At 39.0% G+C, this 18481-nt stretch overlaps 1 protein-coding gene across 2 annotated transcripts; it reads right to left on the bottom strand.

Moving 5' to 3' along the window:
• Positions 1-86: 86 nt before the first annotated feature.
• LOC146482555 (uncharacterized) lies at positions 87-16752 on the bottom strand. 2 transcript variants are annotated; one of them, XM_085106982.1, is made up of 11 exons: positions 16287-16752; positions 12306-13499; positions 10315-10420; positions 9457-9667; positions 8522-8708; positions 6880-7087; positions 6075-6460; positions 5413-6011; positions 4186-4345; positions 3299-3426; positions 87-2759 (listed from the first exon to the last, which is right to left on the bottom strand). In XM_085106982.1, the coding sequence occupies exons 2-11, from the start codon at positions 13475-13477 to the stop codon at positions 2323-2325; spliced, it is 3594 nt and encodes a 1197-aa protein (XP_084963108.1). In that variant the 5' UTR covers positions 13478-13499; positions 16287-16752; the 3' UTR covers positions 87-2322. The 2 variants fall into 2 exon arrangements, with proteins under 2 accessions (XP_084963108.1, XP_084963106.1); XM_085106980.1 differs by having other exon boundaries at positions 5413-6460; positions 16287-16750.
• Between the last annotated feature and the right edge of the window lie 1729 nt (positions 16753-18481).

Below are 18481 nucleotides of genomic sequence, written 5' to 3'. Positions count from 1 at the left end.
GCGGTGCTAAGCTGATTTGTGCGTGAGCGGAACTGAGCTATTCTGATGTTTAAGAAAAATAAAATAAAATATTAAAAACCACAGTCTACCACACAAACAGAGGATGGTGTTAAAGCCACTAGTTTATTTAGAGCTACGGTACAGCTAGACCTCCCGTGGACACACACCCTTGGGAACTACAATTGGTGAGTGTCATCTAAAATTTTACCTTACTTAAGTAGAACAAGTAAACTAACTCCTAAAATAAAGAGATCAGAGATAATCTTTATCGATTGTTTTAATATATTAAATCTGTGGTTGATGTCCTTGTAAAAATAGTCATAAAAATTATCTCAAAAACACGTCCTTCAAAGTGTTAATGCTTTCTACACAATTATAGCGAAACAAAAGCATATCTGATACGGTTGTGACAAAATCTAGAAACTTGATTTAAAGATGTATAAAATATATAAGTGTAAATTGAAAAAAGGCTCAATAAAACTTTGAACACTAAAATTGAATCTGCTAATTATTATGCTTTAACGACCCTTTTAAACTTTGGAAATAGCTCTGATTATAATTCAAGATTGTCTACAGCTAACATGCAATCACTTGAATATAGAAGGTACGATCAATCTCTCATCTTACTATTTAAATGTATCAAGGAAAATGGGCCCTGCTATAATTTATAATTTATTTGAACGTCACCGGTAAGTCTGATTACAATTTAAGGAATGCTGATTGCAATCTTGTCCAACCTTCCTACAATTATCGCTTTTATCATAATTCTTTTGCTTATAAGATGTCACATTTATGGAATCAGCTTCCCCGTTATGTTAAGCAATCGCCTTATTTGAGCGATTTTTGCAAGAAGTTAAGGACATTGGACTCTTTTAACCTAAAGGCCAGCTGTAATGTAACTATTGTCTATCATGGGAATTATTGGCGTCAAGTTTTTAAATTTGGAGTGTATCATAATTTAGTTATATTGACTTGGGATTGTACATATATAATTTTATTTATTTATTTTTGTGTGTATTGTTCACGTGGGTGGGTAAGTATTTATATATTCTTACCTATATTTTTAATATAATTTAATATATTTAATTTTCATTTTTATTTTTACTTTAATTTGTTTCTTTGCGTGTTTTTTGTAAGTTAAGTTACTCCTACCTATTATCATGCGTCTTTCACGCGAGCCTTTGGCTCAGACATAGAGCGCAACCTAATCCCACGCTTTGACATTGATTGATTGATTGAGTTGTGTCTCACTGTTGTATCAAAAAAGGACTTTTATACGCTAACTCTACAATTTAATAGTACATCTGGGCCAAGTTGTTAGAAAGCAGATTAACCCTAATCCACGATTAAAAGTTAATCGAGGTTCTCGTCTCGCTTGTTTAAAATGGGTTAAAAGGCTTATTTCAAGCTAAAGGTAAAGAAAAGTCTTTGTCAAAACTGAGGGACAAAAATCTTTTGGGAGAATCTTTATTGATTAGTAATTAAACTCCAATCAAAGTTAACGTTAATCCAGGATTAGCTTAATCGGGCTTTGAACAACTGGGGCCACGGTAACACCAGACATACGTCGGTCTAAAGGAGAGAAGTGTTTGACATCTGTACCATGCGTCTGTTGTTTGGTAATCTTTCTTTTCTATTTTTCTTGCTTTTCAATGAACCCTTTGATGTTAAATTTTACCCACTAAATGAGGAAGTGAGGGTACAGGAGCTTAATACAAAATCTAGGGTGCCTACCATTTACATGGAAAACCCGGAAATTCCAGTTGGAAAATCAAATGGTATGCATCATTCCATTTGGAATACTTCTGAAATTATGGGCTACTGGTCAAAATGATGCATTTTTATTACTCCTTTTGGGATTTACAGCTGATGTTCATACATTTTGCATGTCATTCATCTTCTGTTAAGACAAGCTAAATCACTTCGTATTTATGCCGAAAATTTCCATCCGGGTGGTTTGCGTAAATGGTAAGCACCCCATATCTCCAAATGGAAGGGTCCGGGGGAACTTGTTATAAAAACAAGAACATTTTTACACTCAACGGATCTCTGATCTCTCTATAATATAATTTTATATCACTAGTTTAAGAATTTTTTTAATTATACCTAAGGCGTGATAATTAAATTTTGAAAACAGTGAGCTTTGCTCTTCATGGCATGCAAATTTTGAATTTGCATGTGTATTGTAGTGAGGAAAAAAAGTCCCACACACGGATGGAATTAAATCATTCTCTGCAAAATGTGAAAATTAATTACGTGGCCGCAATTTGTACCTCAAACAGTACCACGGTCCGCTTCCATTAATCACATTGAAACCCAATTTCATGGGGATTTTATGACATTTGGCCTAACCAGCTGTAACTTTGTGCAAAAGTCATTACATCGTGGATGCATCTCTTTCCAAAAGCTGTTGATACCATCCTGACGCAAATTTCCTGTCCCAAAGCACTTGTAAACAACAGAATGGATCTGAGGATCAGTGAGAAACGTACAGCCAGTCTGGTTGGAAGCAGGGGTCCAGCCTTGAATATCAACAATTATTAACTGCTTATTGGAGGCTTGGTATGTGAAATGGCTGAATGCAAGCACAAGGTCGGACACCGTGCCCTTTTTTCTGACAAAGTTTAAGTTGTTGGTAAGCTTCACAAACTCTCCGGACATGTAGCGTTCAACGTTGTACAAACCAGCTAAAGAACCATTCTCATTAACCAGCCGAAGTAAAACTACGGGAAGGAACTCAATGTGGCCCACATTTAGATCTATAACGAAACAGATCACAACAGTTTTTGTTATTCAGACGCAAATAAATCAGAGATTGAAGTTAAATGTACAACTAGAAGCTAACACACTGGATTTGTTGCATTGCATGCAGTGAAAATGCATCGCATGACAAGCTCCCCTGGGGACAATGCCCTGGTTGGTGCTCTAGACACTGAAGGCTGGCATGGTTGTTTGAGAGCAAATCTAAGATTAAAGTTGACTGAGGTTTCCATCTTGTCCATGTGAATGCAAATGATTTTAAAACCTAAATTTAAGCTTGAGGTAAAGAAGAATCTAAGTCAAAACTGAAGTGCAAACTTTTATTGGAAAAATCTTCATTGATAAGCAATTAAACTGGACAAGTGCACATGAATTGAGCTTTGAAGAGCTGGGCCCTTCTCAGCTGTAACCAGGGGTTGACCCCTCGTTTGCTTCTTTCTGTTCCTTTCCTTTACTTTGTTATTTTTCAATTAACACTGTTTACTTTGCATAACGTAGCAGGCAGTGATATGCAGAAGGCAGTCTGTAAATTTTATACCTGCATGGTACAGCTGTTGGTTGAAAAGTGTTGCATAGTAACGAGCTGTCATCTGGCATACAACATCTTGTTGATACTGTTGCTCTTTTAGCAACAGGTTAGCCTTCTTGTAACACTTTGCCACATATCTGAAAATGATAGAATGATTGATTTACAGACCTACGAACTCATGCAGAGGAAAACACCATAATGATTATAGTTGGCAGTTACAAACACGTTTCAGGCACACGTATACCATAATATAATATTGTAATTTCATTTATATAATTTGGTAACATCTAAACCTGAAAAAGGCTGGTTTGGCCAGCCGAAATATTGTTTTAAAATATATTACGTTGTGTCAGCTTTGCAGTAGTCTTTGGACTTCTCATCGTCTATTTTTCAAGTTTGGCTGATTAGATCTCCTGCGAGATCCAACGTACAAGCAAGTAGGATCTTCGTTCACGGCTTTTGCAGTTTTTAAAGTTTTCACATGTATACCACATTTTTAAGACTTTAAACACTGGGAACATTCATTCAAATCTCGACATTGACTTTTGGACCAAGTGTACATTTGACTCCAACGCTTATATATAGGAGGCCCAGCATTTCTTAAAAAACGCATTTCTATGATGTTTTACAGGCTTATTTTACATCACTTTTACCTACATTTTACTGAGTTTAAATCAAAATTTAAGACAGAAGTATAAAGCTGACCACAAGGTTCCCAATTGCAGTATGTTGATGTACGGTTTTCACAATTTAATGAAATGTAACAGACAAACTGAAACTGAATGAAACATTGAAGCAACACTCTTTCCATTTCTGAAAATCATTTAGCTCCATCTACAAGTTTTACACTAATTGGTTAAGTGACCAATCGTTGTAAAAGGCTTGTAAGAACTCACTTTGCAAAAGGATCTTCTTGATTGATGAACTCAACCATAAAGGCATTTCTCTGAGCTCCTTCTTTTCCTTTGTCCAATTCCAGCAAATCTCCAACATAGGCCAAAGTCTTCTCACCCCGCCATTCATTGCACGGAAAATCGTACCTCCACACAATGGCACCTTAAACCACAAAAAAATATTGAGGATAAAAGAGAGATTTTGAATTACATCTATGGCAAAGGGCAATTGGCAGAAATGAGCACATAGTTATGTTTACTCTACATTCGGCCGCTCTGCGTTTTTAGTATAGTATAGTATGGTATGGTATGGTATGGTATGGTATGGTATGGTATGGTATGGTATGGTATGGTATGGTATGGTATGGTATGGTATAGTATAGTATAGTATAGTATAGTACTTCCATAGTCTCGGGAGACAATGGTGTGCGCCCTGTAGCTGTTGGGTCAGTCTTTCTGTTGAGAGCAGCACCAGATGTGGCTCAGCAATCCAATCCTAGCATGGCAGTCTCTGCCACAATTGTTGCACGCAAAGTTGGATGGCTGGTTTGTGTCCGCGGTTTGCTGTCTCTCTTTACGTTTTGTCTGTTTGTTCTCCAGCTGGAGGTTCCTCTTCTCCTCTCCACTCCTGACACCATCACGTACGGCAAGACACCAGCCGTCTCTGTCATCTGTGAGCTTTTCCCAGCTGTCTGGGTTGGTGTCCGTCAGTTTCAGGTCCCACTTACAGGCATCCTTATAGCGGAGAGCTGGACAGGCTACAGGGCGGCATCCAGAGGATAGTTGACCGTACAAGAGGTCCTTTGGGATGAGACCGTCCTCCATACGGTGCACATGTCCCAGCCACCGTACTTGACGCTGACAGAGCATGAGATGCATGCTGAGCGAGCCTGCCTTCTCCAGAACAGCTGTGTTGGTGACTCTAGTAGTTTTGCATTAATATCAAAGACCAAAATTGTTTTGCACTATTCTCCTCTAAGTACTAAACTAAAATCTAACGTTTGCTGTTTGCTGTAAACGCAATGACTGTACTTGAACTGTTACTGATACCCAACATTCATTAGCTTGACAGATTTTTGTTTTCCAAGACAGGTCAAGTTATTAAGGTTACCACTTCTTCATTTATTGTTTACCATTCTCTCTCCATTCTTTTTCCAGCCAATCAAACATTTTTGAAATCAACGAAAAAACAAGCTGTTACAATCACTGGACATTGTTATGTCAAATTACCTTGCACTCTTTGACTTGAATCCAGCTTCAGGTTCCCTTGGAGTTGAGTTTCAATGGTGTCAGTTTGGGGCGGAATGAATCTACCACATGGCAAAGGTATAGTCTCTTGCTCCAAATCCTGAGTGACAACACTGCGATCTACAGTTTCCATGGTAACAGGAGATCTGCGGTCCCTGGTGTTGCTGTCCCGATCAACAGTCAAGTCACTGTCATTAGCATTCTTCCCTGAGTAAACAGGGATGCTACTAATCACTGCAGATAGAACGTCACTGCAGTCTGATTTCACGGTCAAGTGTTCCCATGTTTCCTTCAACTTGTCTGTGACTGAATGTTCCTCATGGCGTACTTTCAAAACAGCCTCATGATTTGCAAAAGTGAATTCTTTGTTTGCAGTATCAATATTTACTTGAACCCCTGGGCAGTGTGTATTGGGCATTTGCCAAGAAGATGAGTTAGGTACCTTGACATCCACTTCTCCTTTGGTGCCACTTGATACCGCAGCACCTGGTCCCTGGTCACCAATGTCCTCTACCGACCTTTCTGTGTGAGAAAGCTCCTCCGCAGCACCTTGACCCCTGTCACCAATGTCCTCTACCGACCTTTCCGTGTGAGAAAGCTCCTCTGCAGCACCTGGTCTCCTGCCAACAATGGCCTCTAACGACCCTTCTGTGTGAGAAAGCTCCTCATCGCAAAATGAGTTCAATTGTAAAAAGCTAAGACAATGAGTGATCAATTTGGTGATCTCTTCATCTAAAAGGATCATTCCAGGAAATGAGCAGTAGTGCTCATACAACAATGTTGATATATTACCGATGTGCTGTGCTTGTTGAACGCTATGCTGTGTTGACATTGCCTGACAAGCAATGGCTAGTTTGTACACTGCACAAGCAAACACATAGAACTCCTCTCGGCTTGTGAGGGACTGCAACTCCTTGTGAGCTTGAATGCTGTCCTTGAAATCTTCAACGGCAGTTCTTAAATGTTCCTGTCTTTGAGTTTCATCAGGAATCAGCTGTGCGTAATGCAACATGAATTCAGCTGCACGACACTATATAGAGTAAAACATATCCTAAGTTATAGGACTGCACCATAGCCTACACTACTTTTTTATTTAAACACACTGTCTGGAGATGTTTGTAGAGCAGGCAACCCAGGGTCACAGCATCAACATGGGTCACCTGTGTTTGGAGCAGCCTACACCCAGGTCGCATTTACAAATGGAGCAGTGCAGGTGCATTCACTGATGATTAACAGCTGTAACATTAAAATGTAAGAATGCATAAAATATTGAATGTTTTCAACTTATGTTGCCAAGAATCTATAAAAGTTGTGTGGCCTGCCCTCCTGGGCCAATAGGGAGCTTAAGCAACAACGACGGCAACGTCAACGACAACGCCGTAAAACAATAGGTTTAATGAGCAATTTTAACAATTTAATAAGTTAGAATAAAAAAAACACTAAACTCACCTTGTGTCTAGCATAAAACAATGGCGTGTACTTGGATCTCATGGCAGCCTCATATGAGCAGTAGTAGGCTTGCAGAAGAGGATGAGAGGCAGAGAGGCCATACGTCTGAGCCAGAGAAACATACTCAGCAACACTCATTTGTTCAAGGCAATTGGCTAGAATAGCCAGGCTAGAGGAGATACCCTTCGTATCAGGAATGGGAAGGGTGCTGGTTTGAAAAGAAGCAAAATAATAAAAATTAGAGCTTACCGTGGCATGTCAGTCATTGAACATAAACAACTGACCAAAACAAACAATAGTACATTTACAACCAAGTTATTAATTAAAAGTAGGTAAATAAATAACTTTATAAAATCGACTAAACTTCTTAGTTTTATTTCTAATCTTGGTTTTTTTTTACCTTGTTATGAATTTCTTAAGGGGGCAATTTACCTAAATTTGAATGAAATTTAAAGAGGTTTTAAGAAGGGATAGAAGAAAGAAAATGATTTTTTGAACACCAACAGACAGTCGATACCCACACAAGAGCACCCCGGGTTGTTAGTGGACTAACTTGGTATCTGTCTAGTAATTATTAAATACAAACTCTAATTTTAAAACTTCACTAAATCTTCAATATTTCTTATTTCTCTTAATTTAACCAATCCTTCTAAAAAAAACTACTCCTCCCAAATATATCCAAAAATCACCCAAAAATTCACAAAATACCCCACAACACAGATTCGCAGGATAATGATAGCGTTTTTGGATTGCTTGAAACGTGAATGAGAAATTGCGATTAAAGCCATGTCAATTGGCAGAAAAATGGCGTTTAGGTGAATTGCCCCCTTAATTTACATACTTTTTAGTCATAATGTTTTATCTGTGATCACCAATTGAAGGGGTGCACGGAATAAGGCCTTAAGTGACTTTTGATGTACGGTCAAATTCTCCTCTTGTTTCACAAGCGAATACAAGGCAATTTGGAAGGAGAATCTAACGATTTATCAGAAGTGAGTTAGGGCTTTTTTCCAGGCACCCCTTCAATTTATACCAGTATTTCTTTTATAGACATACTGATCAGTTATTCAGGTCAAATAAACCTCTTTATTACATAGTTATTAAATTTAACAAACCATTGTACCACATGGTGAATCACAGTATAGGCTTACATTCAATTTGATTCAAAATGAAGATAAGTTGTCTTAGATGAACCTGGGATAAGTAATAAATAAAAATAAAACTAATTGGCAAAATTTCGCATCAACTTAATTTATTAAGCCTTCAAAAACTCATTAACAATTTATAAGCCCATTGACCTATCAAAATTAATGGTCGATAATACATCACATGCAGTGACTTCATGTCGATAAACCTCCTCCTTATTAGTATGCGGTGTCTTATCAGCTGATAAAACACTCCTCATTAGTATGCATTGTTTTTCTCGCATGCTAATTTCCAACGTTCACAAAAGCATAATGGTCATGAACTCTATTGACACATGCTTTTCAAGGAATGTTATTGAAGCCTTTAAAAATCTTGCAGCACGCGTTTTATCGGGTCTAAAGCCTCATGGCTTTAAACCCAATAAAACACATGTGCTTGTTTTTTTTAAACATACTACACAACAGTTATCACCATGTGTCATCATCTCTGGCCATACCTGAATAAAATCAGAGATTCAAGCAAAAGCTTTGCCCCTTGTAACCACTGTCCAAGGTTGAATTGAATATCGCCTTTGATTTGAATGCAAACTGCGCTAACCAGTTGATGGTCATGCTCTTCTTTGTAAACCCATTCACCAACTTGGTTCTTTTTCCCAAGAAGTTCATCAAGAGCATCCACAGCACCTGACACACATGAAAAATGATAAACACCTGATGTAAGAAACCAGTAATAAATGGCCACCAACATATATACTATATACAGGCCCTCAAAATTTTAACAAGGTTCGGTACAACATTGCCTTCATACATTGGCAAAACACATGCTTACAAAGTGGCAAGAACTCAGAAAACGACAAGTCAATTTTTTTTTTCTAGACCCATTTCAGGTGGAAAACTTTAACAGACCAAAACCGTTTATGCCATTCTCTTGTTTTCACTGGCTACAATTTCACTTGAAAATCACATGTGAGTTCTTGTATTTTTATGAGCCAATCAATCAGCACTGATGGACTTTCCTAAATTTAACTGAAAGCTAACCGTTTAAAATCAGTACTCTGGCCCTGAAACTAAGCTCAGTGTTCAAGTCATCATTCAGTGCTTAGGCCAAAATGCTCAGGGCTAAATACCAAGATTAGAGCTTACTGGCCTAAATACTAACTTAACAACTATGAATTCAATAACAAAATTGAATTTATTTAGTACAAAACATTTGCTTGGCTATAGCTTAACCTGCCAGATGCTCTCAAAGAACAGACCTAATGTAACAAAAGTTACAATAAAAGTAAACCACTCTCAAAAATAACAATGAAACTGGTTTGAGAAAAAATTAGTCAGTTTCAAAAAATCCACTGGTTTTTAATTTTTAAAAATTAAACGAAAATAAAAATTGAACCACAACACAATCAGGTACAGAGGTCATAATGTTATTTACCGTGTAGGTCTCCAGCATTTTTCATGACTCTGACTTTTCTTATGAGCAACTGAGGTGCAATAGGTGTGCCAGGACTATGCGTCTTTAAGTATTCAACAAGCTGTAGAGTTGTGTGGGAACTTCCTTGCCAATAAGTGAACCTGTCCGTAACAAACACTAGTGCTGCCACAGTTCCATACATCTTTTCCTTAACGGCTTGAAACAAACACTCCTTTAACAAAATCAATCAATCAATCAATCAATCAATCAATCAATCAATCAATCAATCAATCAATCAAATCAATCAATCAATCAATCAATCAATCAGCCAATCAATGCAGCAAACACCTTTTCTTCAGACAGTCTCTGTACAGTCTTTATCCCAATAAAGCTCACCTGCATTAGAGCGGGTTTCAACTGAGTGTCATAAAACCAAAACCAATGAAAGTAATTACTTTGGCCAATCACAACATACGCAAACAACGCAATGAACCAATCAGAATTCAAAGCAATTACATGTCACCGGCGCCAAGCGTGGGAAAAATAGGTGCGAGCGAGGCACAATTGGTCTTAGTTTTACATCTTATTGGTTGAGAAATAGGCGAGAGTTTTATCAACCAATCGCAGAGTGTAGTGATGTAAAACCAAAGCAAAAAAAAAAGTTATAGTCTGTGCTCTTTATGGACTATAGCTATGAGCCAATCACTGTGTGGGAATTTTGACAGTTATTGGAAAATACTATTTGCACTGCATTGTATTCATTTTGGCTGTCAAATGATGGTTGAAAAAAAAAAAAAAAAAAAAAAGTATAAATATATGATCAATAGAAACGTAATTATCACTTTGCTTCTAGCTACTTTGGACAATGCAAATACACACCTCTAAGATATCTTGTTCAGTCAAATATGGTACAACAGAGTTCTTAGATGTAATCAGCTCTTTTATGTTGTACCTCTCTTCAGCTCCAACATTCGAAATGTACTGCCTATATAAAAAAGAATAAAATAAATAAGTTAACTTGTTAACACTTTGCAAGCTGTGCGACCTCAGTTGACCCCCCGTTGATCATGACAATTCACACTGCCCATTAATTTATCATACCCTCTGGTTTTGTTTATTGCTGTTGTTTCAAAGTCCCTACTATGCCCGCCATGTTTTTGTTTTCATTTGACCAGGTTACAAAATTGGTTTGGACTGTAATGAGTAAATAAGGAAGGCAACATTTTTACCTTTTGCTTTTATCTCTCCATTAAAAAGCAAATTTCCATGCCCAGCGAATTTGGAGTCCCCCACTGGTTTCAAGTTTTACTCCTTAATTCAATGAAGGAAAGGAGGAAATCCCCTGTGATTTTCATGCACCATCCCACAACAATATTTTTTTTCAATCCCTGTGAAAGAGTTATCCATGAGAATGAGTCAGCTTTGTAACAACATGCCCACCTAAACCCTGCAGTGTTTGCATCTGACCTTCCACAGTTAAAGTTTGATTTTCATGCGCATTGTCTTTCTCTGTGTAAATTTCAAATTGGCTGAGGTAGCCATTGCCTGGATCCCATTGACACTGTATTTCAATCCCTCTTTTGTAAGGTTCATTGGCATATTATTTTGTAAAAAGTTATCCTTACCCTTATCTTTCACCATCAATATAGACTGTTCACAGTGCAGGTTGTATATTTGTTGAAATGTTCGTCTCAGAGTGTCAATTACAGGCGTTATTCTAAAAAGTTTGCAGTCAGGACAATCTCTGGCTGGTAGTTCAGTTAGAACAGACACATGCAAATACTTCAGAAGTTGAAAGAACTGGTTTCTGGAGAACACCACTGCAACCTGGTAAATTCTTGGGTTGATGCAGAAGAACATGGAAATTTTGGGTAGCTTTACAATTCCCATGAAAAAAACAAAACCAAGGAAGGCCATGATCTCTCCAGCAATTGTATGTAACCAGTTTTTGCTCATGTCAGCAAAATCAGGAATGGTCTCAGTTGCATAATATTATTGTTTGTATTATTCACAATTTTGTAGTAATCATTAGTTTGCTGTGAATAATAAACAGTGACAATACTTATAATTGGACAAACCTTATGAAATAGAGACATTTACCTAGCTCCCAAGTCTTTGGGACTTTGTGGCTGGAGATTTATGTAGAGAGCTGCCCAGGGGGATGGGGAAGGGGGATGACAAAGGGATGAGGATGGGAGGAGATGGCGACAGGAATGTTTGTTCAAAGTTGTTTTAGACTAGATTTTCTGACAAGAGTTTGGATGAGAATGATGAAGACAGTATGTTGCATTAACAACAACATTTAAAAGAAATTAAATAATGTGCAGTGCTAATTTACACTTACATATATGAACTGAAATATGCTTACCAATGACGGAAATCACTTGCTATAAGTAGTAGTGTAATGCTTGTTATAGGCTCTGGGTGATTACAGTACTTTGAGTTGGCTCTGACTTGCAGACTGGCAGCTTTGCAAAAGGTGGTTGATTAAATGAGTGTGGCAGGAGATTCAGTCAAATTTAGAGCTCCCAGCCAAAAGTGGAAGACTTGGCAGGTATGAATTTCTTGTAGACTCCTGCTATCTCGCATACACTTCACTTTGGGGTCCCCACTTAGGGCCTGAATGCAAGAGGTTATCATATCTGACAAACTGCCTCCTCACCCACCCACCCACCCCTTCCCCCCCATTACCCAAGCCAATTTGAAATACATAAACACTGATCCTCCCAGGTAAAAATTGAGAATATACATGGTAGAAAACAGAGGAAAAATGTACACAGGAGCCTAATAAGATCCTAAAACTACTACCATACTCAAGTTAGAGAGTCAAGAAGCAACTGAAGGTAAAATGGATCAATAAGTCTTCTTACCACTTTTCCGGGACAAATGGCCAAGCATTTCCCTGAGCATCACTTATGAGTTGATGAAGTTTTTCAGAGAGAAGAGCATACCACGCATCAAAGACACTGAAATGTGCCATACCTTCTGAGCAGTCGCCATTAATATCAGAGGCACAGGAGAGTTGCAGTGAGCTCAACTGAATGCAAGAAGCTACTGAAATTGAATAGATGACCTCATCTGTTCCAGTGTCAAAGACTTCTTTATTCACCAAGCCAAGCCTCACAAGCCTCTCTATCTCCTCCGTCACAGTCGTCATGGGCAGGGCTTCTTGTAACTGACAGAGTTGACTGAATACTTCCTTCTCAAAGGCTGTCAAGTGCTCCAGCAAAAGCTGAATCACCTTACGAACACTGCAACAGTCTTGTTCATTAAGATGTTCGGAGCACAACAGGCAACTACAGTCAAGAATTTCTGGTGGAAGTTTAAATTCATCTACAGCATTGACAATGATCTTCAGAGATGTTGGGTTACCATTCAATGTTTTGAAAATCCGCAATTCTTCTTCATCACTTAATTTCCACTCAGGAAGTTTGTGATCAAGGCATTTGTTAAAGGAATCCATGCAGATTCCTTTCAATTCCACAGATAAAACTGTTGGCTCGGTCAGTGTGGCTTGAAGGAGAGGAACTTCATTTCTTGCACAGACGACAATTACATGGGCTTTTATTTCATGCAATACCTGTGAAAGGTGTGACCAAACCATTCCATCATCCGAATAAGCATCATCAACACAGATTAGTTTGAAATTAGATGAAATGAAGGCTTGCACTGCCCTGTATTTCTTGCTTAATTTGGCACTTGATTGCAAAAGTAATGAAGCAGTATCTTTGTCTTGCCTTTCCTTTGAAATCTCACTCAGAAAATTCCACAGAGACTGCACAGAGCATCCCGCTCTCACTCTCAAACCAAATATTTCACTGTTTGTTAGCCTGCTTTCAAGGAGTTTATTACAAATCTTGTGCAGAAGTGTTGTCCTTCCACAGCCAGGTTCACCGTAAATAACAACACAAGATGGCTCATTGTCTTCCAACTGGTTAATTATAGATTCCAGCGAATGTGATAGTTCAAAATCTGAATTTTGATTGTTCCTGTCATCATCATGGAACAAGATTGGTTCAAGTGATGTGTAAAACATTTTCATGTTTCGTTAAAGATACTTTACCCTGAAAGAGATAGAAAACATCAGTTTTAAAAGCTACAAATGAGCCATATGGTGTGGGTGGGGGAAGTGCATGGGGTCTGAACTTTCCACTTCCTCACCTCTTTTTACTAAAATGTTTCATTGCAAAAATAGATTTTTCTATTTCCCCACTCACACCACCCTGGAATTCCACTTCCTTTCGCACCTCCTTTGGGCTTCCCCTGGGTGGTGGGGGATACAGGCAGCTACTCGAACCATATATATGTTATATAAGTATGTCCCACTGTGAAAAAGGCCTGTTCTTCAAGCAGTCTGGGATTTATTTTTTATTTAATTCAATATTTATCCAGGGGCATCCAATTTAGCAGCTCTAGCTAGTTTAAATGGAGCTCTGACACAGCACAAGACAAAACATTGAAACATAGACAAATAATTAAGTTATAAATGCAGCATGTACCGCAGGTGTTACTGCTTAAGATGGCACTTAAGTTTGGTTTTAAATTCACAGAATGCCTCTACCTGTCTAATGGTTCTCGGGATGGTGTTGTAAGTTTGAGCGCTGTTTATTCTAAGTTCCCCTGATACTTAGCAGTTTTTGCGAAGGGAGGGCGCAACAAATCACGGCTTCTGGTGTTATAGCCATGGTAAAGGTGCGCATGCCTAAACTATGAAGGTAAGTACGAAGGCCCTATTCCGTGAAGACATTTATGGACTAAAAGGCATTTGAGATAATTTCTGCGCGCTTGTAGGTTGAGCCAAACAAGTGTTGATTTTAACTCCTCAGCCCCGACTGATCAACCTTCAATAATGCATGCAGCACGTCTATTTAGCTTATCTAGGTAATCTTTGCTCCCAGCTCCATAACTGTCCCAGACAGGTGAACAGTAATCAAATAATGGCAAAACTATAGTATTGTAGAGCATTAGGCAAGTTGGCTTGGGGAGAACTTTACGCACTTGACGCAGAACATCTCATCTTGACGAGATCTTGTTACCAATATACCAATATATTCTATGTGGTCCTTGCAAGATAGAGTGTTGTCTAGCAGGACCCCAAGATATTTGAACCAGCGCCAGTGGTCCCAACCACCTGCTCTCCTCAACTACTAACAGGTGCACAATTTAGTTTGTCACAAGTAACAGTGGATTTTGTTTACAAACAACTGGAATCACTGAACTCCAAGAAATCATCTGGTCTACCTGATATTCCTGTGCGACTTCTAAAGGATGGGGCTGAAGCCCTGGCGAAACCCCTAACCCTACTTATGAACAGAACAATCAATGAAGGAACGCTACCAGCTGATTGGAAACATGCTTGTAATGCCGATTCATAAAGCTGGATCGAAATCGTCCAATCTCAGTACTTCCCGTCTTCTCCAAGATACTTGAACGGGCTGTCCACCGTATGGTCTACACTTATTTACAGGAGCATAAGCTTCTTTCTCCTCTCCAATCTGGCTTCCGCCCATTTCATTCAACATCCACATGCCTCACGCACATGACAAACACTCTGCTTGAAAACATTGACAAAGAACTATTAACTGGCCTTATGTTTTTAGACCTAAGTAAGGCCTTTGACACCTTAGATCATAGCATCATGCTAGATAAGTTAGCTTTACTAGGAATGAATCGCTCTGCTGTCCAATGGTTTAGGTCCTATTTAACTACATGCACTCAAAGTGCTTGCGTTAATGGGCTCTTGTCTGAACCCCAGCCTATACCTTTTGGGGTCCCTCAGGGTAGCGTAATCGGTCCTTTACTCTTTATTATCTACATAAATGATCTACCCTTGGCTGTTCAAGGTTGTAGTGTTGAGCTTTATGCTGACAATACACATCTATTTTGCAAGCAAGTCTATCAGTGAAATTCAAGCTCAGTTAACTGGTGGCCTAACTGATGTCCTAAGCTGGCTTAGGACAGGTATAGGGTATAGAAATCAGAGAGTTTTGATCTATAGTAGGATATCAGTCTCCAAAATTTTACCTGTAACCCTGTAATTATAGCATTTAACTGTGTGCACTTAATTAATGCATGTTGAGGAAGATAGGTGAGGTACCGATCACTTTGACCCTTCAACGCCTCTACCTTCCCCCCCCCCCCACCCCTCCCCATGCCACCTGCCACCCTGGGCATAATCCCAGACATTTGACCGTGTACCGTGCCTGGGGAGTGGGGAATTTGAACTTAATTTTTTCACTTGGACTAGTGGAATTTTTCCTAGTTTCACAGACTTGAGAAGTTTTTCAAGAGCAGGATTTCACCTTTGCATACAAATGGCTCATTCAAAACAACTTCAAAGATTTTTTTTATATGTCCCCTGTCTGTAAAGCATGAACAGTGATTGATTGATTGATTGATTGATTGAGTGATTAATTGGTCGATGCTGAAAACATGTCTTTGAGGAAAGGCCCTCGAGCACTTAAAAGTAAGGGCTTCGAGCAGCTTTTTGACCCCAGCAGTAGGCAGGAATTTGAACAAGCCAATCTTCAAAAGTTCATTTGAATGCCCTGGGGGATGGGGAATTGGCCGACGCACATAAAAGCTTCCGTGCTCTGTCACTTTGCTACACAAAGGATTAAGGTATTTTGTTTGTTTGTGATCTATTGTTTCCGTGTACTCTATTGTTCAACCTTTGGTATACCCGGGCAAAGCCAGTTAGTTAAAGTCAGTTCATCCCTTCTCTCTCAAAAAGATTGATCATCAGATGTGGGGTGGTTTTGTTTCGATCCAACCAACCGAATTTTTGTTGCATTCAATTCTTTGGAGAGTTGCTAGAATCTTCCTTAGAAATGGAAATATTTTATACATACCTTGTGAAGCTACTAGAGAAAAAGAAGGTACAACAATGCAGCAAATCAGTCGTAGCACGCATCCCGGAACTTGCCGCCAGCCATAGCGGCCTTCCTCATCGCAGTCTACGCCTCAAAAAGAATGGGAACACGAATGAGAGTTCGATACCAGTTTTTTTCAAATCGATCCGATACGAGTACGATATTTACCGATATTTGGCATTTTTTCGATATCGATACCAATATTTTGACGTCATCATCCAAGACTTTTCTGTGATGTTATCAGATCACCTACACTCATAAACATGCCAAAAAAAAAAAAACAACAACAAAGTGTTTCCCGGAACTATAATTTTGTGATACTTCCTTCAAGGTCAATGCAATCGCACATACACAAATGGACAATTATTGATATTAAAACAGCCTTCAAATATTCAAGTGAGCCATACCTGCCAACCCCCGGAGTACAAAAATCTGGAGACGTCTAGAAATCTTGAGGAGCAGCAGGGGAGTGGGAGGGGGGGGGGGGCAGACAGAGAAGGGCTCAGAGGGACGTGGAATCAAGGTCGTTCAATATATATAAATTTGATTGCTCTGTTTTACGTTGTCCGATCGGGCACAGCTCAAATAAGAAAAATAGATATACTTCTTCTTTTGTTTTCCTTTTTGACATCTCGAAAATAACGAAATTAATGAAGATGTTTGAAGAAGGAAACGGTATGTATTTCCTGGGAGATTTGGTGCTCTAACCAGAAGACAGGGAGATTTCATGAAAAACTCGGAGAGTCCCGGGAAAACTGGGAGAGTTGCCAGGTCTGAGCGGTCAATGCATAAACAGTAACATAGTAGGAGAACTTTTCAGTCTAGATGGAAAGCGAAATTTATTTCTGATTTTTCTTTTCTGACTAGATTTGTTTATCTGTGTTTCCAGAAAAGCGTATAAAATTTTCAACTGGGTATTAAAGCAGGTTCTCTGGTAGTGATTTGCCTACCAGCGCTCTGCCCAAAGCTATTGAGCCGCTAATTAATTCACCAGTCCTCTGGAGCCACAGGCAGTTACTGAGTAACACAAACAGGTTACAACAACTGGTACACACAGGAGCATATTTTTTGTGGGCTCCTGCAAAGCTATACCTAAGGGCTCCACTGCATCTGTTTCAAGGTTGTGTTCTATTTCTTTTCTCCTCGTTATTTCCCATGCCAGTTTCAACAATGTTGCTGTATAAATTTGCTACTTTCTAGTCATATAATCCTACATTATATCCATGTTCAGACTATGCTCTACACACCTAGGACCATTAAAGATTTCACTTTAATTTTATTCCCCACCAAGTCCTGCCTTACTGTTTGTTGTCCAGATGTTCTTACACAGGGTGTGTCTTGCAGTCACCTCATTAGCTTTGCCCTACCCAGAATGCACACTGGTCAGATCTCAGTGTTCAACCTGTGAGAGCTGGGCAATAAGGTCTGGACATTTGTGTTTGTATATTAAAACTGAACAATACTCTGTATAACATGGTCTCATTAAAGAAGTGATAACAAAGTAATTCAAGGAGAAACTTCAAAGCCAAAAGTGAACAAAATACTAAAATAATTACACGGAATGCCCACAGGGCATGACGTGTCTAGGTTTCGGTCGGGTATCTTTTTCTTCATCGGTGTCATAAATGTGCACATTAATTTATGCATTAAACTCTGTCCTCCCCTAGTAAGGATATATTGTTCTGATTGTCTTCAACAGAAGCGGTCCAATCAAAATCTATTTTTCAGGCACATATCACGAGAGAGGGGACCCACTCATCACTTCTGTGTGACGTCAAATCATCATTTGATTTATTCATTAAAACTAGATTAAATTCTTCCCTCTCCCAGAAGGGATCTATTGTTTTGATCGGTCTTGAACAAAAGCGGCCCAATCAAACTCCATTATCTGCGCGTATATTACGAGGGAGGGGACCCACTCATCTCTACTGGTGTGTGTGACGTCAAAGCAAATCATCATTTGGAAAAGTTGTTTTCGTTCAATGGCGGCCACATGTCTGAATTTAAGACTCCGGATCTGCCGTTTTCAGAGAGAAAACCAACCTTTTTCAAGCAGTAAATCGAAATAATAACTTCTAGGTAGTACTCGACAGTTGAAACGGCGGAAATTGGGAGAGTTCACAGCAAAGAAAATCCGCTTCAATAAACAGATCGAATGATCAACGCGAGGGATT

The sequence above is a fragment of the Pavona decussata genome, unplaced genomic scaffold, assembly GCF_977016875.1.
Source record: "Pavona decussata unplaced genomic scaffold, jaPavDecu1.1 SCAFFOLD_45, whole genome shotgun sequence".
Taxonomy (NCBI): domain Eukaryota; kingdom Metazoa; phylum Cnidaria; class Anthozoa; order Scleractinia; family Agariciidae; genus Pavona; species Pavona decussata.
Note: the sequence above shows the minus strand (reverse complement) of the source record. Positions and strands in the feature narration are given on the sequence as shown.

Excerpts from the sequence above, each read along its gene's own strand:
- LOC146482555 (XM_085106980.1), bottom strand. The coding sequence starts at position 13,477 with ATGAAAATGTTTTACACATCACTTGAACCAATCTTGTTCCATGATGAT. Across the intron at positions 9,668-10,314 it reads CTGAACAAGATATCTTAGAG|GAGTGTTTGTTTCAAGCCGT; the intron begins GTGTGTATTTGC and ends ATTTTGTTAAAG. Across the intron at positions 3,427-4,185 it reads CAAGAAGATCCTTTTGCAAA|ATATGTGGCAAAGTGTTACA; the intron begins GTGAGTTCTTAC and ends TATCATTTTCAG.